A 24,093-nucleotide genomic window follows, 5' to 3' on the forward strand; every position below is an offset into this window, starting at 1 on the left:
GACCTCACGAAATGAGCAGTGCTCTACAAATGGATGATATAAATCTCATTTTGCTTATGCCTTGCAGCAGAATTACAGCGCACTGGCTCAATTAAAGCAAAGGACTGATTACGGGCAGGAGAGAAATCAGAGCGGGAATACTGCAGACAAAAGTAGACAAAACTATATTTAAACTGCCGAGCACATTTCCTATTTTTAAAGGGGTCAGAATCATATTCTAGCGCCTGTCAAATTTGTTTGTTTTCTCATTACTCAACTTCAAAAATATTTTTTTCCTGGTAATAATTTGCCTTCCTGCAAAGCATGAAAATAGAACAGAGGAAAATTGCACTTCTATCATCTTAAGAGATTGCTGTTTTATGTTTCTGCAAATCACATCTCAAGTGAGAGAAAGAGTGAAATGTTTGCCAGAGGCTTTAATGTGGCAGGAGTTCAAAATTTACTTGTCTGTATTCCATCTTTCTTTGTAGTATTGCAGCATTTTTCCTTTCTTAGTTACAATTTCTCACTTTTGAACTTCTATTTTTAGCTTCCCTTGCGTTTCGTTCTGGGTTTTAGGAACTGCTACGTGACAGCAGGCACACGAGACTCTGTAGAAGTTGTTGCGAATGTGAATATTAAGAGGATAAAACTGTATTTTAACATCACACTGTTGTTACCCGTAAAAATGAAAAAACAAAAAACAAAAAAAAAACTAAATTAAAGGCCACATTCTTTCACGTATTGTAATATAAGATATTTTTTATTAGAAATAAGTCACATTCATTTTGTGCTGTGAAAACTGTACATTTACAGGAGGTAAAACAGAACATTAAAAACATCGTGACGAGAAAGTACAATCGGGTTTTCGATACAAGTAACTCGAGGTATGAATTGGGCTTTGGGTGGGGCAGAAAATTTTGACGGGGCAGGGGAATTGACTGGTAGTACATACTGTTGAGTTACCAACACTGTTACAGAAGACATGAGGTTCAATTACCCACCGCTACACAGCTGAGAGTAATAACAAACATCCTGGAACACAGTTATGTGATATTCATAGGCTATCATTCATTCTATATAATGCTCATTTTTTCTCAGTACTATCATCTACCTGTCACAGAGAGCTCCAAATATGGAGCCTTGTGCTAACAGATCTCTAGTGAATAAATTCTTTGAATTACTAATACAGATTTGTTATACAGTATTCTCATAAAGCATCTATATGCTCAGTAAATATGAGGAAGATGGTATAAAAATTTTGAAACATTAGTAAAAAAAAAAATCTCGGCCTATTATATATAAATTATATTATCAGTCTTGCTTGAGCATCAAGCGCCCATCATATTGCACTATATCACACTGATGGCTGAAAACACAAATGTGTTGAAGTTTTGAGGACCTGACGCTGAACTTGGAAGTCATTTCAGAGCCAGGAACCTCCTGTTCTGTCCAAAAGTCCTGCAAGGCTGAGAAACAAAAGGGCGATGATGAAAGGCCTTTCTGAACCCTTGAATCCACATGTTCAACATGGAAGAGCCTGCATCTTGTGCTAGCTGTGAGGGGAGGGTGGTGTCCCCAGCCACCTCCTCACATCTCTATCCAGCATTTTCCAGAGTGCACTGCTCTTCCCGCTTGAGAGTCTGTGTTCTTTCTGGTGCTGGTGTTTTGGTATCGAAGCAGAATACTGGAGGAAACCAGCAAATGGTAACTAACCACCACCTCCATCACCACTCAGCATTGTTTGTCCCGATGCAGTCGATATGGGCTCCGAACACATTATGGGTGCATTGAATCCTTCTTTTCTTCTTCTTTTTTTTGAATAATGTCATAGGTCACAGTACAGCAATAAATCTTGTGCCTGACACTTCATGAGGAAGGAATAAAAATCAAAATATGCTATTAACTCAATAATGAGAGAAACAATGCTAATCATAACACCAGCAATAATAATTGGAATTATAATAGCCATGGTGATAACAAGAGTGAGAAACTCTATCAGCGTGATTAAGCTCTCCAATAGAGGAGTGTGTTTTGTTCTCAGCACAGAGTCATTTTCAGCTCTGGAGTTGCAGTTCCAGATGTAAAGCAGTACAAACAAACACACAAGCTGAATAAATAAAAGAAAAAGATTAATAAAAACAATAAAGTAACCCACTTCACAAAAGCAAAATGTATGCGCCCATCAGAGTATTGGAGCATGAAACTGGTCCCATATGCTCTCTTTGCCTTGTCCTGTTTTTTGGAAGGTTTTTTTTTGGCTGGAAGAAAATCAGCCAGGAGTTCCGGCTGTTACTCCCAAGAAGCAGGGAGAACGCGCCGTTTCAAAATGATTCACTTTTTCTCCAAAGTTGAGAAGGAAAAAGAAGCACAGACATGTCAACCACAGCTCTGAAACCCAGGCTGTGGCGCTCAAGAAACTCCCAGTGAAGCATTAATGGAACCACAGACAGTCCTGGTCCGTGGACTCCACTGATCACTCCACTACCCCTATGACCTTTACAGCACTCTAATAAGAGATGCTGATAAGTCCACTCTGAAGCTACAATTAACATCTCCTTCACCATCACTTCCACTCCACCATCCCTCCTTCTCTTCCTTCTTTCCTGCTCTGGCTGAGGGTTTGAAGACATTGATTCTGGGACCTACTTTCTCACTTCCTCTCTTTCTTGGCTTCCCCTACACTATCCATGCAGGATCCCATTCCCAAACCAAAAAAGGTGATCGAGGTGAAATTAGGCGGCTTCGCTAGCCCCCTTCCTCCCCCTCAGACCTCTGTCTGCAGGTCAATGATGTCCTGCCCCACCAGAGGGATGGTGGTGCTTGTTTTCTCCCACTCCACAGAGTGCAGCTCCAGAGGCGAGGCAGCTAAGGGCTCCAGGTCTTTGCGCACCCATGCAGGGGGTGATGCCGGTATTCCCCGGACTCCCTCCCATGGCCTCTCCAGAGGACCTTGCTGCTTGTCCTGTAGGAGGACAAAAGAGAGGTCACTTTAGTGTTGCTGTCACTCATTAGCTCCGGGCAATTCCTGATCTAATTGAAATGAAATGGGCTTCATCAGAGGTGATTTTCTGATAATGAAAGTCATTTTTGTCATTTGGCGAAAATGACTCCTCTTTGAGGCATGTGGACACTATGATAGTGTGTCTTGACTATAGGTTGTAAATTTTGAGAGTGTGAGGTTGTATATAAACACTCACGCTGTGGTTCGTTTTGTCACTTCCTCCTGAAGACACACTCCATCTCACAGACTGTAAGAAGGAAGGAAGAAAATACATCCTTATTCAAATGACCTCAAGGCACTTACAACCATAGCACAATACACTATGTTGTACATTGTTTTAATTCCACAAAGGTCATTTTCACACCACGTAAATTTTTTTTTTTTTTAGCAATAACATTGCCTCTGCATTTCCCATTTATCTGTGTTTTTCAATTCCTGAAACATAATGTGCATGGAGATGAGCTACAACAATGACATCATGATTTCTTACCTTGCTGTCAGAAGCAGGAGACTCTCTGTCTTTCTCAGCATGGTGCAGCTTCCTATTAAGGTCCTGGAACATGTTCTGGTGGCGTTTCTTGGTATGCATTATTTTCTAGAGTACATGTAAAAAAATGAAATTAGTATATTGTTGCATTGCATTTATTATACGAGTCATTTTCCTAATGTTTTCAGAGACAATATCCAAATGATATTTACCTCAAAGTCCAACTCAGCATAACGAGATTTCTGTCTCTGTGAGAAAACGAGCGAGAGGAAGAAGGTCAGTTTGGTTTTAGAAACTTATTAGAAAACTGCAAAAGGAGACTAAAGCAACTATTCCATCTTCTCTTACCTCTAAGGAGCTCATGGAAAGGGTGGAGATGGTCTCACTCTTGGACATCATTGAGTTCATGGACTCGAAGGTGTTCTCCAGGCTGCTGTGGGTGATGTGAGACTCACTGGACATGTTGTGGATGTTCTGGATGGGGGAGTCTCTCTCTGAATATGACACGCTGACTTGATCAGGGGGGATCGACTTCATTCCAAAGGCAGCCTGAGGCTCCGCAAAGGGCCCGCCGAGGTGCATGAGTCTGGCTTGTGGCAGCTGCTCCACGCTGATGTTGTACTTTGTTGTGTCATCTTTGGGCTTAGCCCTCAGGGTGGAGGTAGTGTTGGGCATGAGGACGTAACCGCTGCCATCAGAGACACCACCCTCTGCCTGAGCGAGATCGGCGTCCAGCTGCTGGAAGAGCTCTCCCTCGCAGACATACACAGGTTTTCCGCAGGATGGGTCGACTCCTCCTGCCAGGCGGCTTTTCTCTCTCTTCAGGGTAAGGGTGTGGCTGGAGTACTCAGGAACCGCCTGCATGTGACCTTTACTGGGGTTGGATGGCAGGGTGTGGTAGCTTGAGCCCATGGGAAGGGGCATCTGAGGAGGAGGCATCTTCTCTTCGGAGGAGCTCTTCATTCCTTTTAAGCAGAATTGCAAGAGCGAGAGTTAAAAATAATGGACGTCTAAGGAATTTGGTCCAATAAAAATGGTCTCTTTTTTTTGCAAGTGCAAGGCTCACTTATATTGAAATGCAAATGGAAAAATGGTTAAGGGTAAGAAAGGAAAAAGCTGATGTAAAAAGGGGCTCACCTTGTCTGCTTGAATCTCCATCCTTTTCACTATCAGACGGCTGATAAAAGAACAAAAACATTCTATCAGTGTTTAATGTATGCATATATTCATTTAAGGGTAAATTCAAGAGGCACTCAAGACATTAAAAAGGCAATAAGCCAAGAAATTTACCATATGCTGGGTGTGGCCATTGTGCAGGGAACTGCCAGAGTCTCCATTTCCATCATCCTTGCGGTCGACTACTCTGCACTTTACAGCCTCTTGAACCTAATGCATGGAAGGGGGGAAAATATTGAGAACATTGTCTATGTTCTATGTTAGGTAACCTGATCAAAAAACAACCAAATCAAACCAATTCCCTTTTATCTTTTTTACCTTGTCTTATTGATTTGTTTTCTTACCTCTCTGCGCAGAATGCAGTGCACCATGACAATGATGAACCCCTCCAGTGAGTCGAAGACGGCAAAGAGGATCTGAAAGAGGGCTGAGCGGCGGTCTGTGATGGCCAAGACGGCAGACATCCAGGTGAGGGCCAAGAGAGGCAGAACCACGCAGGAGCTCCACAGTGATGCCCTGCAGCAGGAGAGAACAGCAGATTAGTAACAACTTCAGTTGTTTGATTGTGCGGCGTGATATCAAAGCACATCATCAATGAACCTGTAATGGCACTGATAAGGACGATAAGCACAATACTCGAGTGTGTTGAGAAGATCAATAAGACCTACCCGGCTCTCTCTTTCAGTTTCACGTCGGTGATGCCGTCCTTGGATACCAGCTTGTTGAAGACCAGAATACCAATGAACATATTCACCTGTGTGCAGGAAAAAAATACATGGATGAAACAGTGTGATCATGGGTGATGCATTTACAAACAGCTATGTATTGTGATGGATTGGGATGTCAAAGTCAGAATACAAACCAGAACGACAGCTGCAGCAGGGCCTACAAATGCGTAGAGGAGTCCACCCTCAAGAGAGAGCCAGCAGCTAGAAATGAAAAGGAAGAATGTTAATTCTTTAGCTAAGACAAGAGTTTTCTCTCCCCTCAAAAGAAATTCTAGAGTAAAGAGAAGTGACAAAAACAGAAGGCTTAGAGTAGACTTACTAGTTGACAGTGCCGTATCCCTTAGCTTTTGTAAAACCCACAGACACAGCCACCACCAGTGCAGGAAGGCCTGCAAGACAGAAAAGGGGGAGAAAAGTTAGATCATCAAAGATAAAAAGCTATGGAGAAAACAAATGATGCAACACAGATTTAAAAAAAAAAAAAGAGAGCGACACAAGCGTGAAGACGCTTACCCCAGCCTAAGCACAAGAAGCGCTTGCGGATGATGCGGTTGCGCAGACGACCAGTGACAGCCATATAGGACTGCCAAGCTTCGGTCAGCACCCAGCAGAAAGAAGAGAGGAAGAAGAAATGCAGAAATGCAGCGATGAGAGTGCACACCACCTGTGGGAGCCCGGAAGGAAGGGAGAGATAGAAAGATGAGAAATCTGTGTCAATCCCCTAAGCAGTAAATTTGAAAAAGAGAGGGTAGGATTGCTTAGAAAAGTGCCTTACCTTGTTGCGAGCCTGAGTTTGTCCAACAAGAATGAGGGCATTGGAGCATATAATGGAAAGGCAGAAGTTGATAAGGATAACGGAGCGCTCTGAGCGGATGTACCTAGAGTTTGGGAAAGGTGGAAGGAAAAAAGAGTGAGTTTGGCAATGCGCGGGCAGAAGGAAGGGAAAAACACAGAACACGGCATAAAATATTAGAGGCTAGCATGGCTGATCGTTGCTCGGAGGGATACTTACTTCCACACGGAGACGTAGATGATGATGAGGAGCAGCAGGGTGAGAGAGGAGACCCCACAGCCAACGATGAGAGTCACGGACGGGAGCAGTGCCTTGTCCATGTTCTACAGAGAGGAGACAAGACCACGCATGCCTCTTAGAGCTGATTATGAACACACATGCACATTTATGCAGAGAAGAAACCAGCAATAAAAGCCACACACACAGACATACACACTCAGGATACTAAGCTTCTGGGTATGCGCTATCTGGAATAGCAGACAGCTCCCCACAGGCAAACAGTTGAATGGCACAATCAGGCCACGGCTGAGGCAAGGTGACATGTCAGAAAGATGGAGCAGCAAGCTAGACAAATGGTCAGGGTCACTGCATTTCTCCACTGAGCATTTGAGTCAGCAAATGAGGTGAAAATAATACACAGATATCTCTCTCCATTAGGCAAGAACGGGGTTGCTCAAATCCCAGGGCAGTTCAGGTAGGGTTGCCGTAATCAGTCATTAGTCTGAGCTGCTACAGCGACAGTCTAATCACTGACAGACATCCTGCGCTCGTCTTTTCTCTCCCCTGTTAGCTGTGCCTCCGAATTTTGGTTCATAATTGTGCCAACCAGCAGCTCCTCATCCATCCCTGGAGGGGTGAACAGGTGGACCATTATCACCTGTGCATTAATCTGCCACCACCTGCCCTTCTGATCTCTGACAGCAGCTTGGTGCCTGCCACTGCCAGCGGCGGTGACCATCCCATGTTTCAAACAGCCCTGTCACCGAACCTCTGGTGGGGGAAACAGAGGAGGGATTGTTTTTTGTCTTTCGTCCCTGCTGCTCAATCACCTAGAGGGCCAATAGGTCACCGCTGTGCACACAAATCTCATCTCCTTGAGACTTCAAAACACCCTTGCTGCTTGGCTAACGCACCTGCAAAGCCCCCACAAGATAATTGTGCAGTTTCGCACAATTTGTGTGCCCGGAATCTCTGTCTAACACCTACCCTCGTGGCTTTAATAAGGGTTTAAGTTAATCTAACACCTCTGATCAAGTTGTCATCACCACAGAGCGTGTGATTACTGGTAAAAAAAATCTGTCTTTGACAAATGCTGTGATTGTATTTTTAATAATGTGTTGACAGGGAAAAGACGGATAACAGCTGCAAAGGGAGAGTGAGAAAACTGTCCTGAAATGAAATGAATCTGCAGGTATCAAATTAGCCCTGATAGAGGAGAGGGAGATAGAGTCTGCTTTGGCCTTCATTTGATTTATGATGGTGATAAATTCTTGTATTGCAGGGCACATGAGAAGCACAGCTTCTAATACGTTTACCACTGTGCCCCCAAATTTAAATGGTACAATACAGAGCCTTGAGGGATTGTTCCTCTTCATCTCAGTATTTGCTCCACATAGGGTTTTTCCCCCCCTGATATTAAAGCACTACCATGAAGTCCAGCCTGTGGCAGCCAAAGACTAATTTAGTGTGGCAAATTTGTTTCAAAATCTATCCAGCTACATCAGAAGGGGCCCAAAACAGATGGCAGATAGAAGTGCATTGTATTTTTTCCCCAGACTTTACTAAATCAGGCAAAGAGAACAAAAGGGTTCATACAGTTTGTCCTGACCCCTTTCTTTCTCATTCTCTATATCTGGGTTGAATCTTTACCATGGGCCACTGACTAGAATTTAGAAAGCCAGCTTGACCTACATATGAGGCATGTCTTCTGCCTGCCCTTCACCAAATCGCATCAGCTACTTGTGAAGAAATCTAAATGTGGAACATCTTAGCTCGTGCACATTTTTAAGGTGTTCCTTACTAGCACTAAGTAGTGGTCGAGGGAATCGGCTGTTCAAGCTGTGGGCTGTTCCCACAGGACCATGGTGTTTCAAACACCTGCCTCAGAACTCGTGAAACGATACCATCGAATGAGAGCTAACATACTGCAGTGTCTGGCTGTTTTTCCGCTACTCTCTATTTCAGCCTTGTGCATTTCGCTTGTGTTGTTTATACAGTTTGCAGGAAGATGTTATTGAAAATGTCCACAGCGCACATCAAAGGATGGATTGGGGGGGGGGGGGGGGGGGTGCATCAGTGCATGACCAGACGTCTGTCTCTCATTGGTCGCCTCTCTGGCATTTCAGACTTGGTGTTGTGGCCATAGAAGAAGGAGGAGGAGGAGGGGAATGGATGTAATCGAGAATTCAGAGATATTGGCAGACGAAATGATTGGCGCAGCTGCATTTTTAGTGGTGCGGGGGATTGAGGGGAGGGCCGTGTGTGTGTGTGCGTTTGTGTGTGTGTAGCCTGTAACAAATATTGGAGGGACTATTTAGACTGGCAACAACAAAGCAAATCAAATCTAGGATGTAAACAACAGGTTGGGGAGGAAAAAATGACAATCCTCAGTGGGGATTGAGCAGCAGAAAAACACTGCATACCAAATTCACTGGTTGTTTGTCTTACTCCTGCCTGCACACTTAAGGAAATAAGAAAAATTTGCGTATTTAAACTATACATTTCCTCAGACTAATGGACATCTGTTGATTGTTTATCAGATCGGAGATGGACAGACCATTTCCTCTGTCCTGAGGGGTATAGCAGAGAGGAGGAGGAGGAGGGGATGTGACTGTGTGTTCCCCCCTTCAGCATCTCAGTTATCAAAAATCACACAGGCCGAGTTTGCGCTGCAGAAGCCGTTACCAAGGCAACTGGAGAGGAAGATGCTCTAGAGGCAACACAGTCTAAAGGGGGAAAATTACACATTGTCTTTGCGCATGAAATAAAGCGATGCACAAGGGCACATTTTGGTAATCAGCGCATCGGGCATGCAAGCTGCACTAACTCCGTATAGTTTGGACAAACGTGCATTATTCATAACCATAATCGGACAATAAATGCAGTCCGACGGGCAGAAAATCATTTTATGGTGTTGAATTAATCATTCGCAGGCGATCTTTCTTCTAATACAAGCAGCTAGGCATTAACGTATTTCATACTACAGATAAAACATATATCTTTTCTATTTTTTTAATATAATTTATGTAGCTGCAGCAAACAAATCATCATCAAATTAACAAGCACGAGCAAAATAAAAATGTGCACGCCCGAAACGCAACTCGCAAGGTTTTGAATTCAAAATCTAAACGCAATCCGCGCACATCAACATGTTGCTCGGTTATCCCCCGCTAAATATACATAACCCAGAAAAAGCTGCATTTCTCCGATCAGCGGCACCTGTACGGAGACAAAGGAGCGCTGGCAGGCAGCGCTACAGCAAAGCGCTCGAAAAACAAGCACTGTACGTTCACACTGCACCGCATTCACGCGCACACTGCACTAAACTCTTAACATGTACATCGGAGGGAATAAAGAAGCTTATTTTATGATCAGATGGATAACTTACCGAGTCGAAGTTGACGTGCGATAAAATGGCGAAGGTGGAGAGGCTGTCACACACGCATTTGGTTCTGAATGAATGAACGGGCACCGCTCTGCAGCTCCGAGCAGACCAAGACCCAAGCAGAGAGGAACTGCACAGAGAAGGAGAGGGAAGGCAACAACGGGTTAGGAGAGGAGAGATCAGAGAAATCTCTCGTGTGAATGTCTCTTGATGGATTACTATTATGGTTTTTGTTATATAAGTGGTGGGAAAATATGTATATATAAAACATATCTATGCATTCAAATACCGTTTATGTGAATAAATAATTTTTTCTATAACATACTACGACTGAACTGTTTTATTTTAGAACTTATTTGCAGGTTATTTTCTTTTTGATGGGTCCATCTGTGACATAATTAGTGATAAAAGACCTTCATAAAAGTCTTAATCTCCAACAGTTCTTGCTACATACTATCTTTCTTCAGCAGACATGAGATAAAAGGCAAACAGATGTCCAACTTATGGAGGATAAGAAGACAAAGGACAAGATGTTCCCTCTTTAGAAATAGAAGGACAGGAATATGGAGGCGATGTGAATTGTGATCCTTTCTCAATTTTGAGGAAACCTACACCTCAGCACCACATGTCAGATGCCAGAGAGCACAGGGGACTTTAAGGCAATGTCCAGCACCCTCAGGCTCTGACTGGGTGGTAAACAGAGAAGGGTATTATAGCCAGCAGGTCCAGTCTGGTATAGATTGCCATGGGAGGACAGCTGCAGGGTAAAACTATTATGACTGTCTACATCTAAGTAGGCTGGGCTGCACTTTTTAATGTGCACTCTGTTTGAGCTGTGATAGGCTAAAGGTTGCATGTTGAATTGTAATGAAAGGCAGGTCTTAAAAAGCATGTGTGACCCCATTAATGTCACAGAAAAAGACCATGTCCTGCGATGAGAGCACTCTCAGACATATGCAGCTCTGTAAGCAAACAGCGACCCCCCCCCCCCCCCCCCCCAACTCTGCCATCATCCCGAGCTCCATCTTCTGCCATTTCCACCGTCTCTATCCTGCCATTAATCACATCCGCTGTCAAAAAAGAATCTAATTTGACTACAGGCACATGCCTTCTCTCTGAAAGTATACGAGTTAATTACATTTTCTCAGACTCTGGTTATTATGTGAGGTGCAGGTGTATTTTCTTATCAGTCTTTCTGAAGTATACAAGTCTATCTATATGCAAATTGTCCACCTGTGTATTGCTCAAGAGTGGCATAGTGGGTCTGGAGGCTGACTGATCCAGGGCAAGTCATTCAAATGGATGTAAGCATCTTTAAAAAACTAAACTTCCAAATGCCACAGACATTAACCTCAGCGGTGGCGGATGAGCATAACTGAGAGGAAGGAGAGGGACAGTGTCCATCGTCTTTACGCTGACACTCTGCAGTTGACCTAAAGGTGCAGCAGTGAGCTCACTGTGATGCTAATGATGAGGTTAGAGGTGCCGCCTTTGTATTTCTCCCTCTTCGGGATGTGGTTAGTTTAAAGTGACGAAGGAGACTGTTAGATCAAAGTGAAGTGTCACTCAGTTGCAACCAGTGTGGCTCATTAGGGCTGTCATTTCTCGCATCTGTGTGCTTTGCAGTAAGTGTGTAAGACAGCTGATTGAGTCCTAAAGCTTCAGGCATGGGGCTCAAAAAAATGAACATGTTGTGGCATTCCTCTGTGTTGCTGTCAAAGTGATTGACATGAAAAATGGATGAGAAATTATTGCTCTCTCTGCGGTGAGAGTAAGATTAACAGTGGGTAGTGCCCGTGGAGTGGAGGGGGCTGAATAGCTATTGTAGGGACGTCAGCTCTACGTGAGGAGATAAACAGCAGCTAGCACCAGATCAGGTGACGAGACCATGCAGGACTTCATGTGAGTGATGGTTAGACGCACATATAAGAAGAAAAACAACTTTAGTCACCACTTACGTTTCGCTTTCGTCCCATGAGAGGCACGTCTCGTTTATGGTGCCCTGCAAGAAGAGGCAGATGGAGAAGAAAGTGTGAGGAATCGCTACAGAAAAGGGAAACGCGTGGGTTGGGACACCTTACTATAAATGTGTGAGATGCAACAGCTTGCTGCCAGCCACCTGCCCACATTTCTTACACTCTCTTGTAAAAGCATGCATGAAACTAAAAACAGCTCCTTATCAGCACAAGAGGAATCATTACGCATGATTTGTCATCATCATCATTCACCATCATCATCAGCAGCCGACCACTTGGCTGTGCTGTGATCTTCCATGAATTTCAACTGACACAAGTAAAGTAAAAGTCACAGTGTCACTGAAAATGTCAGTAAAATGTCAGGCCTTGTGCGCTGTAGTGAGCAAACAGCCAGAGGGGGGTGATATTTATTCGTGAGGCTCCATTAGTTTGGAGAACCATTAGGGACTCACATTATGAAGGTGGGGGAATTCGATCTCAACGGGGGATGACAGCAGAGTTGGGTTGGGCTTGACGATTACCGTCACCACCTTAGAATTGAGGAGGGTAGTGTTGCTGTGGAGAAAGAGGACATTTCAATGAGACATTACAGCAGAACGAACGCGGGTATGGTCTGATGTAAGGCTTAGCAGTAAAAATGACTCATAAATGCAAGAAAATACAGGAGGATAAAGTCAAAGGGGCGCCATCTAGTGGCTACAAAATGTATTTCATGGAAGGCCAGTTTCATACACATAAAAGCAGAGAGATTGTATTACCTATGGAAGGACAGAATGGATGCAAGGTTTCTGTAGAGGACCATGCCAGTCACAATCGCATCGCTGCCATCTAGAAAAAAACAAGCAAAAAAAAAAAATCATGTTCACAAGGCTGCATGTTGGCTGATCTCCCCCATAAAATAAATTATGTAAAAATGATATCGATACACGTTTGTTAATTCTCACCTGACTGCTCAACGGACAGAGCATCACGGGACACTGTGACCTTCTCCTCAGAGGTCCTGACCCAGTCAGACGTGTCTCTCCAGCCCTTCAAAGTGAAGGTGAAGTTGGAGCTTGTAGCTGGAGAGCGCTTGTGAATGCTCAGCACTGAGAGGAACAGAAATTTAGACATTATGGCTTTTTGTTAGTAAACAGCACTCAGAGGTCATCTATTTCAACTCTGTTTATTTTATACTGCAACAGCTGAAAAACTGTCTGAATGAACTGATGCAAACTGCGCCAAGGACACTGCAGTTTCGTGTGTAGTGCTAGCTGACCATAGTAGTCACTTCCCACTAAATTCTGTGAGAATGTCACCTTCACTGAGCCAAAACAGCCATGCAAATTGCAGAAAGTGATTCAGCGTGTGACGTTTGCATTTCACGCTGTAGTGCTAATTGAAAGTTTGATAAGTTTGTGCAAAAGGCACCACACGCATGTTATGCTAAAAATACTGCCGCAGCATTTTGGAGGTGGCATAGCTGATGAAGATGACAGCCTGCTGCCGTTTGTATGTTCAGATACACAGCGGCGAGATTAAGATTGATGGACTCTCCGGGTGGAGAAAGGACAAATCACTCTGAGCAGACATGAGAGGGATAGAGAGAGGCTGGCAGAGGAAATTGGGGCTCACCTAAATTCTCAGTGGTTTCATAAATTTCCTGAAAGCCACTCATTTGCATCCCAATCATGCTCACAAACTCTTCAACGAGGCGGAGGAATTCCTTAATAGTGGCACCCATCTGGTTAAGAAAAAGACAAAAGAGAGAAGGATAGGAGTCAATAACAGGTGAATTCAGTTGATTGAGTTTGATTGTATAAAAAGCGTGCAAATGGATTTAATTGTGTAGAAAGGCAAAGTCGCAGTTCCTTAATTACATGTTCATATCTAGTTTTCCTGTCCCTCTGACTGTTAGGGTTGTGATTATTCTTTCAGAGTGCTCTGCAGTGGACTGAAAAAGGAGGAGAAAAAATGTTTCTTGCTGCTATGCAACCTCGGAACTTCCTTAAGGCCATAAATGGGCAGGCTGTTGATTCATACTGAGGTTTTTTCGTCCACTCTCTCCTGCTCAGTGGAAGGGAGGGCTGCCCGACTTGCGTGTTTCTGACGCACAACTGCAGCGATGTGGGCGCAAGGTGTGTGCTTGCATGAGATGTACAGCTTGTGTCTCCTTACAACAGCCATCAGTATGTAGAATGGGATGGAGGCTCACAGATTGCCGAGTGGGAGTAGTGATTTTCCCTGATTCAGTTTCTCTCTCTCCCTTGCTGTCATCTTGACGTGCTTTTCTCTGTGTCGCAATGGCCTTAGTAATCCACCCTCCTGTTTTTCAGTTTGTACACAAACACGTGTTTGCAAGATGCGGTGGGAGTTTTCTTCTTTTTGAACTTTTCTATCTAAAAAGTCTTGTCTCTCTTTGGGAACTCAATTAGTAGGAGTTGTTTCATCACTCGCTTTAGCAGGAACACTGACAGAGCATCATGGAAGTGGGAGGGGGGAATATGTTCTTCCCCGTCTGTTGTAAGAACAACTTAAGAACATATTTAAACAAATTGAGAAATTCTAGATGTTAGAGCCATAATTCTAATTATTTTCTGGAGAATGTCATGAAAATAGACTCTTTTTCTCCAGCTTGCTCGCATCTACTGTGAATCACTTGTGTATGAACCCCCTTATCACCTACCAGCTGTGCTTCATCCCATTTGTCACGATGTTCCTCCTTCAGTAAGTTGCTGATGGTTTGGACGTAGTTCTGCAGATCATTAAATAGAGGCAGAGGTGTAAGAAGGTGCCAACACCGGTGCTTTTTGAATTCCTTGCTAACAAATCTTAAGGCCTCACCTCTATATCGGAGTTGCTCAGTCTCAGCCTAGTTTCTTTGTAGAGTTCGGTGGTGTTCTTCAAGATCTCCATGATGGCCAAGATGTCGCCGCTGTAACTTGCCCCTTTATCAGAGGAGGTTCTCAGGCGTGAGATCACCTCAGCGACCCCATCCACGCTTCGCCCCATCTGTGCTTTGGCGTTGTAGTCCCTCGACTACAACAGAGAGTCAAGAGGTTAGTCTGAGCCTTTGCGCTCCCAAAAAACAGATGAGGCATTTAGGATTTTAATTAACTGGGGCATGTTTTTCAGGGCTTACCAGCATCTGAATGTTTTCATAGTTCTTGGAGACACACTTGATGTAAGTTGGGTTCTCCCAGGAGGCGAGGCCAATAGCATCAAGAGTGCAGCGGCGCAGAATCAGACCTGTTGTAAAGAGAAAGCAAAATCTTGTTTTTGGCATAGTGGGGGGTTATATAGTTTAAGCACCTAAGGGGCGGAAATAAAAACTACAAATCACATCAAACATCAGTGTTACTCTACCTGAGGCATTAGCAGGGCAGCCAGTGGCAGCCAGGTCTCCAGCGGGGGTTTGCTTCCACACGACATCTCCAGTGATTTGCTCGGGGCAGATCTCATGGGGTTCTGACAGGTAAATGAATCAAGTGAGATAAGATAGGAAATCTATTTTCTTTGTATTTGGGCTGCGCTGTACTGAGACTATGTTTATTTATTGTATCAAGACCACTAACCAGGGCATCTCTTGTCATTGCAGCGCTTATGCTCTCTAGAATCACCAGGGCAAGGTTCTCCTCCAAAGAAAGGCCCTTCACAGACCCTCTGCCTCTGCTGGTTGCCTCCACCACAAGTCTTGCTGCAGCTGCCCCATGAGCTCCATTCATGCCAGCGTCCATCAACTACACACAAAATATTTTACAGCATTAACTCTGTACTGTGAAATGCCTGATTCATTTCTTTTTTTTTCTTTAAGTGAATTAGATATATAGATATAAACATATATAAATATATATATGTGTATATATACATATATTTACCAGGGCACTCTTTCAGGAAGCAGTCGGCTGTCTCTTTAAAGCTGCCGTGGCACTCTGAACCCCCGTAAGATGGCCCGTTGCACTCCCTGGTTCTCTGCATGGTGCCATTGGAGCAGGTGGTAGAGCATGGAGTCCAGGCAGACCACTCATTCCAGAATCCGTCCACTAGAGGGAGGCAGAAGAGCACGTTCGCCGGAAAGTTATAACTTTGTGAAGACGTGACAGGCCCTCAGGCCAGAGGCATCATAGCACAGTCACCAGTACATTAACATTTCACATGAACTACTTTTTTGAGTTTAAACGAAACAGAAAGTTGGAGCTCAGTAATCTGCCCTTCAAGCATGACTGCATGTACCTTTCACCCTCTAAGATCCACTCTCCTTAAATAGAACACACGCAATTACACTGACCACGGAAGCCATCTTTCTTGTAATGTATTTTTAAATAAATTACTCAGAAATGCAACTAAGATTGAAGATTGACTGACAACAGAAACCAATTTTCACATCCTATTTTTATATTTAAGAGCATAATAACCCTGAAAAAAAAAAAAAAGAAAGAATCAAAATTGTTATTAAATGCTGTCCTGAAATGATAAAATAGATGTAATATTCCTCGTGGTCTTTAGAAAATTTGGTCAAAATAAAGAATTAAATTACAGCAAATAGGCAGCTAAGGATGACTTAATTTCCTAAACATTTCAGTTTCAAATTGAATTTATAATCCTCTCAGTAAATGACTTTGCCAACTCTCTGTTTCAAACACTAGCAGTGATTTAGCTGTAGACGACAGAGACATCTGCTGATAGTAAAATGCAACTGCAATAAGATTTTATTCTGATTTAAAAAATAGAAGGAAAAACACAGACTAAACCAACTGTGAACAAAGTAGGGAAAAACTAACAAACTGCTGCTGTGACTTCAAAATGAGTTAAATCTTTTCAGTACATGTGTAGGTGGCTGAATGACCGTGAGCATATTATGAGTCACTGGCAGTTGTTATAAAGCTACTGACTAATGCCCACAGAGGATTTTATTCTGATGCGTCAGATGTAATATCAACCTGCCACTGCAGTCGCTGTTTGTGATGGTGGTGATGCCAATAAGTGGCTTAATTAGCTCCTGTCTATGAATCACTTCGCCAAGGGGGGTTAAATAGCATATCCAGGGTCAGTTGTCATAGATTTTTAAGGACGGTAGTAAAAGAACATGAGTCCAGTAGAACTTATTTGATGAGGATTACGTATGTCTTTTTTATACTTACACTTAAATAAGCACTTACAGTCTAAAGGTTCATGACTCACCTGGGCAAACAGCAATGTTGCAGAACTTGGTTTGCTTTGAGGGGCCACGGCAAGGCTCTCCGCCATTCTGGGGCTGCTTGCATGTGCGGGTACGATCACGATAGCCGCGGCCACAAGTGGATGAGCACAGGCTCCAGGGGGTCCACTCATCCCAAGCACCATCCACTGCACAAAGGTAACACAAGGGGGTATTTTGATGAAGGATATTATAGAACACAGGATGAAAATGTAAGCTTTAATGTCCTGGAACATTTTATAAACTCTCCACTAGGTGGGGCAGTCAGCTAGGTGGAAGATAGTGAAGTTTCCTTGATGATGACAGTCAGCCCTTTTTTTCAGGCTCTAAATCTCAGTTTGTGAGAGCTCAGAGATGTTTTTATAACTTGTCTGCATCTCGTCATCTACTTTACTTTTGTGATTGATGTTGCATAAAGGAACCTAATTAAGAGATAATGGCTTCTACTTGTATTATACACTTCAAAGACGTCAGGTGTCTCTCCAATTTTCTACAGCTCTCTCTGTTTTTTTTCTTTTCTCCTTCTGCAACATTAAAGAGGATCAACCAGGGACTCACCAGGGCAGACAACTGTGTTATTACATGGCCGGTTCTCGCGCAGGGGTCCGGTGCACTGGGTGGTGAATGAGGAAGTAGCACAGACACGGCTTCGGCCCTGCCAGCCCTCCCCGCAGGTAACTGAGCATGCACTCCAGGGGGTCCACTCATCTGTAGTAGCATCTATGAACATGATATAATAGAGGGTCATCACAGCCCCTTAACACTCAGAAATGTTAGGATGATAATTAGATGCCCTGAGTAACACCTTTGGCTTGGATCACAGTGTGCAAAAGTGTTAACAAGTGCTTGCTATCTCACCTGTTTGAGTGGCAACAACTCCATGGTTAGAATCATCAGCATTGTCCCTTCTCAACCCAATTATGGCCCGCAGACCCTGGCTCTTGTTGCGCTCCTTGCCTGAAAGAGTTTGAAAATTATGCCATTACACTACTTAATCTGCATCATCTGCACCATCGTTCTCAGTTGCATGACTAAATTAGAGCTGGGCTTACCAATGCATGCCTGAGAGTTGCAAGCCCGCCCTTCCTCCACTGTTCCCTCGCACGCGGTATCATCAGGCTGGCAGGCTCGGCTGCGCACCTGGACTCCGCCACCGCATTCCTGACTGCATACGGACCAGCGGCCCCAACCAGACCAGCCCTCTGCAGGAAGAGATAAGAGGGAGAGAGATATTGAGCAAAAGTTGGAAACTTAAACTGTTGTAATGTAGCTGATTTTCAATCACATTTCCAATAAAAGAACAGGAAGTGAGTAATATATGTTTTATGTAAAGACAATGAGCAAGGACGATTCTTTATAAGCAATACAAGTTCAATTTGAAATGATGAATGTTTGCTTTTAACCACATGGTGTGAACCACAGCAGAGCAGTGTGTGTGTGTTAGCCTGACTGGTGCGTTGCTATGACAACCTCAAGTGCGGCACTTCGATTTCTGGTGCCAGCTGGCTGCGAGTTCTTTGTGTTCTTCTCTGCCCCGGGCTAACAGACAAACATGCCCTCTATCTCCCCCTAAGACTAAGCCTCCTTGTCAAGCATCTAGATAAAATGAAGAGCTGACTGTGTGTGCAGTTCAGGAGGTCCTGCCACTTAGGTGTGAACATGCACTGGCGAATTTCTCTAACACCTTTGATTTACCCCTCATTACTCTGCGATGGTTAAGTACACAACCTCTGCCTATGGCCCCGCTCTGCAGACGAGGATCATTACCTTAGCTCCTCTTCAGACACACACGCTAACAGACGAGTTGTAGAAAGCATGCAGAGCTGTGGGGTCTTGCACAACATTATCTAACCACCCCAACAACAGTCTGACCTATTTGATTATTGCTAAGCAAATAATAAGCAAGCCAGAACATACTTGGGGAAAAAAGGGGGATTGAGCACAAATCAAAACACTCAAGTTACAAACTTACTGATAATCTCAGCATCACGTCCATTGTCTTTGGGAATGGGAAGGCATTTCTCAACATAGACACCGCCTCTGTAGCAGCTTCCTGGCTTCCTCTTTGGGACCTCCCAGCACTGGCAGGGGGTGTTCATGATGCCACAGGGGTAATCATGGGTGCTACTGGACAGGCACTTCTCCAGCCACTGGCACAGCATCTGGCAGGCAGGCATACTTGGGTTCCTCTTCCCCACGACCAGAAACTCAGCCTTGAACTCACTGACATCATTCTCACCGTTCACAATCTGCAGGCCGTTTCGTGGAGCAACCTTGCGCATCTGCAGGAACTGCTTGCTTGACTCCAGATAGGTGACAGTGGTTGTACCATCGCACAGCCTAACAACCTCATCGAAGCTCTCCATGCCCAGGTAGGTACGGGAGGTCTCAATGAAGGAGTCGAACTGGAAGGTCCGGATCTGGCGGGGCACGCAGGACTCGGTGGGCTTGGTGATTTTCATGTAGACGGTGTAACGGCGAGGATCAGGATTCTGCAGGGTCCAGGAGCATGGTGTGGAGTGCAGGGTGGTCGTGGAAGTGAAAACACCAAAGAAGCGGCTCTGTTCCAGGGTAGCACAGGTGGGAGAGGCAGGTCCAGAAGGAGTGCAGGAGGTCAAACCGAAGAAGAGCAGGACGAGGGCCACACAGGGGCCGGTAAGAGCTGACCACGCCATTGGGTCGGCTTAGATAGAGGATATTGTTGATATAGCTGTGATTTCTGGTTTAACCAGGTCGTTTCTTTGACTTCTTTGTTGCAAGTTACTGCACTCAGATCTCTTACTTATCTTCACAACCCCTCTCAAGAATTGTTGGATGCTTAAGTTTTAGCAATTCAGACAATGTGCCATGTCTGTATCAAAGAGGAAGCTGCAGAAAAACAGAGAAATGAAGAAGAGGAAAAAAATTGTCAGTATGCACTAACATCTAACTAATCAAAACAAAACACCACATATTAGTATGCATGAGAGGCGCTTTCTTCAAATACAATGCATTTCTTCCACTTCCATGATATGCATTTTAATTGGCCCTATTGTCAGACTAATATTTATGCATCAGGAATCTGCCTTTGATCTGTATCACAGCGTTTTGGGGTATGTTCAGTGATCTAAAATGCCCTGTTCTTTGGGACATAATTACCCAGGCAGTGCAATTACAGTCCTTCACAGCAAGCTGGTATCTCCAAGCTTTTGCTCTTTCCTCCCACACACTGAACTGTACTGCGAATCGTGTGCGTCAGTCTGACGTTCATACAAGCATTGCCACTGGCAACCACAGACGCCTATTAGTTCCATCATTTGTGCAATGCGCCCCTGCTATTGAATGCTAAACAAGTGAAATGGTTAGTCTGTGTGTGACTTCATATCCTGCTATGGCATTTCTAAAATTGCTTTTGCATTACATACCATTGCAGTGAGTGAAATGATCTATGCAGCTATGGTGACTAATGCTTGTCTTCTGTGCATAATTAGGGAAAAAGCATGCATTTTAGGCGAGGTGCATGCACATATCATACCTGTGAATCACTGAAACCCACTCTAGTGAACCATTTAATTCTGCTCTGCTGAAAAGCTATATGCATGCACATTAGACATCTGCTGCATTCTTTACTTTTCTTTATTTTGTCTTACTAATCCTGCAGGCATACTTTGTACAGAACTTGCTTTATCTTGTAGAGACTCCAACCTTTGCCACTATATGACTAATCCTGCCTGGAGAAGCAGTGCACAGTCACTACAAAGTCTGTGTAGTCGACTGGACTCACAGAAGAAATGGCCAAGATGCTCCCTGAGCTCAGACGGGAGGACAAAACACTGTTGCTCAGCAACACCTTTTAGGGTTATTCTTTTTCATGTTCAGCTATACTTGACTGATTGTTGTCAGTGCAGCTCACTGAAGCTATCATCCACTGCGACATTTAATACATAAGCTGTGATCAGGAATTGTAAGATATGTGTATGCAGGATACTAAACATGTTATTTCAGTAAAAGCCTGTATTGGCTACATGTTGCCATAGGGTTAATCATAAAGGTGGGGCAGCGACACAGCCACACAATTGATGCCTATAGTGGCAGTCACTTTGAGAGGCACCTGCACTTTTCAGGCAGAGAACTCATAATTACTTTCCTCACATCTCGTTTCACCTCTCTCCATCCATCCCTGCCTCTCGCTAACCCTCCCTCTCCTCTTTTTGAGCAGCGCAGCAAAGACCTCTGCTTTGTGTAGGTGGGTGTCTCCCACCCGCCTCCCAACAACCGGAAGCTCCATGAATGGGCATCGGATGAGACACAGAGTGAAAAGAAAGGTCCAGCTGTCTTTGAAAAAGTCTGTGTTGCTCTCTTTCAACACCCCCCCCCCCTCCCTGCTCACCCTCCCCATCCACCCCACACCCAGTCTTTCTGCCCCTTTCGTCTTGCTTTTTCCATTAGCTGTCGTCAACAAAATTTTTGCATAGCGGGCAGCCTAAAAAGCAGGCAGATTGTCGTTATGGAGACGGGGTTATTTTTTGCAGATCAGTGTGAAACACATAAAAAGTGCAAAATAACAATCCGCAGCATGCTGTCTGCTTTTGCTGGCATACACAGTTCCTCTATGGCACATACAGCAAGCTTTGCATTACTCGTGTCAGGTGCAAAGAAACAATTATACTTATTAATGCAAAAAGCAAAAAAGCATCCATTTGATGAAATGTTACATTTGCACAGGCTGTTAAGAAACACCTGCAGATGTTTAAGACATCTGCATGAGTCTTGGCCAGGTCTCTCTTGTAAAAGAGAGTTTTGATCTTAATGAGACTTTTACCTGAATAAATAAAGAACTATATTACTGTGTAAATCAGAAAGTTATGATAATTTCCATGGGTTGTAGTAAGCACTGAGTTCTGATTTGGTTAAGATGTGATAAAGAGGATAGTGTTGAAATTAGTCAGAATACTATCTCCCAGAAGAGATATTTAATATTAAAATCCATTAAGACAAACCAATTACTTTTAATCTGATGTAACACTTTGAAAGCAGATACGTTTAGTTATCTAGATTTGTATCAACTGAAATGTGAAACTTAAGCTTTTCTGTCTGAATGCTGTTTGAGATGGAATCTGTCTCCTTCTTCACTGGTAGATTTGTGTGTATGTATGTTTGAGTGCAGTAGAGGAAGGATAACAAACAGATAATCAGTATTTCTCGACCTCTGTCTTTTCTTTGCAAGCTGCTCTCTTTTGCTGAACCGAACTCAAGAAAAGCAATTTCTGAAGCCATTACTGATTGTGCTTCATCCACAAATTGCTCGCTTTTTTGTTTGCTGCACCCATTGCAAGTAGTTGCACACGTGTGCAGGAAACTAGACCACTGGAGATGGCTTTGCTACAGTAAAAATATCAAACAGCGAAACTCAACCGATTGCTCACATGGACTCTAGGCACCTGGAGGCACAGTTTGCAGAGTGCATGTGTGTTAAATAAACTCAGTCTGTAGGCTTTTTTCAGGGATGCAGACATTTCTTTTTGCTGTGCAAAGTCTCTGTCTTAGTTATCGTTGAAATCCTGCTACATGGAGTAGTCAGACGATGTAAGCTGTTGAGGGCATCACTTAAAAAGCATCTGCAATAGTTAAATGTTCTGCTTTATACAGTTCAAAAGATTCTAACATCTTTCACAGCCACACCCAAATCTTCCATGTAGTCTAAAAGATACAGCTATACCAGAAACTTCTGTCAAACAACCTGTTGCCAAAATCAGAGCGGCATGACATGGTACTATCGCTACCCTTCCAGGATTGTTGAGCTAGAACTTTCTAACAGTTCAGAGCAGCTGTGCAGATCAGCTGTAGGGGCTGTTAAAGGAACAAACATGGGTTACACACAAGAGCTGAATAACTACAAAGAACAACAACAGAACGATTCGGCAGAAACGCTTTGCACGAACAGAGCAGATCAGATCACTGACAGGCGAGAGTTTCAGCACCACAGACAGCGACTTACAAGTGACAACAAACTCCGCTGCCGGAGGACAACACTCATACACAATCACTTTGTAACTTTCAGTGTTCAGTGTCTTAACAGCATGTTAAGTTATGAAACACAGAAAAAACAAGCCCGCACTCACATAAGGCACGTTTAAGAGATGAAGCAACGAAAGAACGAAAAAAAAAACAAAAAACACTTGTGCTCTTTTCTTACCTTGAAAACGTTTTCTTTGAAGTCTGGTCAGTGGCTCTCTAACCGATCGCCCAGGTATCTGGAATCTGGACACGGATAGCAGCTGCTGAGGATATCTCAAAGTCTGACCCGACTCAAAGTCTTGAGATCTGCGCTCTGGCCAAAACTTTCGCAGTGTTTGACGCCGCGAAAAGGATGCGCCAGGTCCAGCCCGACCCAGGAGGGTCGATCCCAAGTTTCAGTGCAGTCCAATCTCACAAGCAAAGAAATATAAAGCGACTCTAACCAAACTCCAAAGAGTTTACTACCAACTTTGTTTAGTTGCTATATCCAGAGAAACTGGTGTATAGCGGAGTGACAAATTGGTTGTATCGGAGCTCCAGCAGACAGTCCGCAGAACCAAACGCCGTGGTCTCGCTTGTCTTTTCGCTCTAAGCTCCAGGATAAATGTTGGTACTTCTACTCCCGGCTTCGGAGTCTTCTTGCTTGTGGTCTTTGCACTGCAAGTGGGTCCAGTCTGAGTGTAGCTTGTGGCCTGCTCTTGGTTGTATATATCCAACCCCGCCCCCCCTGCTTCAAGTTGGAGTTTGTGCGTGGATGGAGTACTGAAGTGAATGAGACAGCACCAAGACGGGGGGAGTGTGCGGGGGAGACGTGTTTGTGTGCGTGCGCGCGTGCGTGCCAAAGTGTGAGAGTGACTATGTCAGCGCACGGAGGAGGGAGGGAGCCTGAAGAGAGGGGAGGGATTTGTGCAGGGAGACAGAGACAAACGATTATGAACACCAAACTACGCAGATATCAACGCAGAGCCAAAGGTACCGGAAAGAGGATCAACGAAATAGGTGTGCAGCCACGGGGACGACATAAAGAGATGAATTGTCCTCACATAAACACGAACGCAACACAAGACTTTGTGTGCGCGAACGCTGGACATTGAAAGATACGTTTTTGAAAAACGTGGCTTTACAATAATAAATATTATATTAATTATATTATGACATTTAATATCATATAGC

The 24,093-nt window shown here is 44.0% G+C and overlaps 1 protein-coding gene across 1 annotated transcript; it reads right to left on the reverse strand.

The window, feature by feature from the left end:
* Positions 1 to 761: 761 nt before the first annotated feature.
* LOC309698500 (adhesion G protein-coupled receptor B1-like) lies at positions 762 to 23,770 on the reverse strand. Its single transcript, XM_082520982.1, has 32 exons — positions 23,099 to 23,770; positions 18,896 to 19,791; positions 17,976 to 18,125; positions 17,782 to 17,880; positions 17,482 to 17,643; positions 16,908 to 17,072; positions 15,605 to 15,769; positions 15,302 to 15,466; positions 15,093 to 15,194; positions 14,869 to 14,975; positions 14,571 to 14,765; positions 14,413 to 14,481; positions 13,362 to 13,470; positions 12,692 to 12,835; positions 12,506 to 12,575; positions 12,200 to 12,302; positions 11,730 to 11,773; positions 9,775 to 9,901; positions 6,387 to 6,490; positions 6,150 to 6,252; positions 5,888 to 6,038; positions 5,694 to 5,763; positions 5,509 to 5,575; positions 5,315 to 5,400; positions 4,991 to 5,162; positions 4,761 to 4,856; positions 4,608 to 4,647; positions 3,819 to 4,435; positions 3,683 to 3,718; positions 3,474 to 3,578; positions 3,180 to 3,230; positions 762 to 2,944 (listed from the first exon to the last, which is right to left on the reverse strand). Exons 2-32 carry the CDS (start codon positions 19,596 to 19,598, stop codon positions 2,747 to 2,749), a joined length of 4,575 nt encoding a protein of 1,524 aa, XP_082377108.1. The 5' UTR covers positions 19,599 to 19,791; positions 23,099 to 23,770; the 3' UTR covers positions 762 to 2,746.
* Positions 23,771 to 24,093: the final 323 nt, after the last annotated feature.

This window comes from Aulonocara stuartgranti (assembly GCF_965226115.1).
Source record: "Aulonocara stuartgranti genome assembly, chromosome: 22".
Lineage (NCBI taxonomy): Eukaryota > Metazoa > Chordata > Actinopteri > Cichliformes > Cichlidae > Aulonocara > Aulonocara stuartgranti.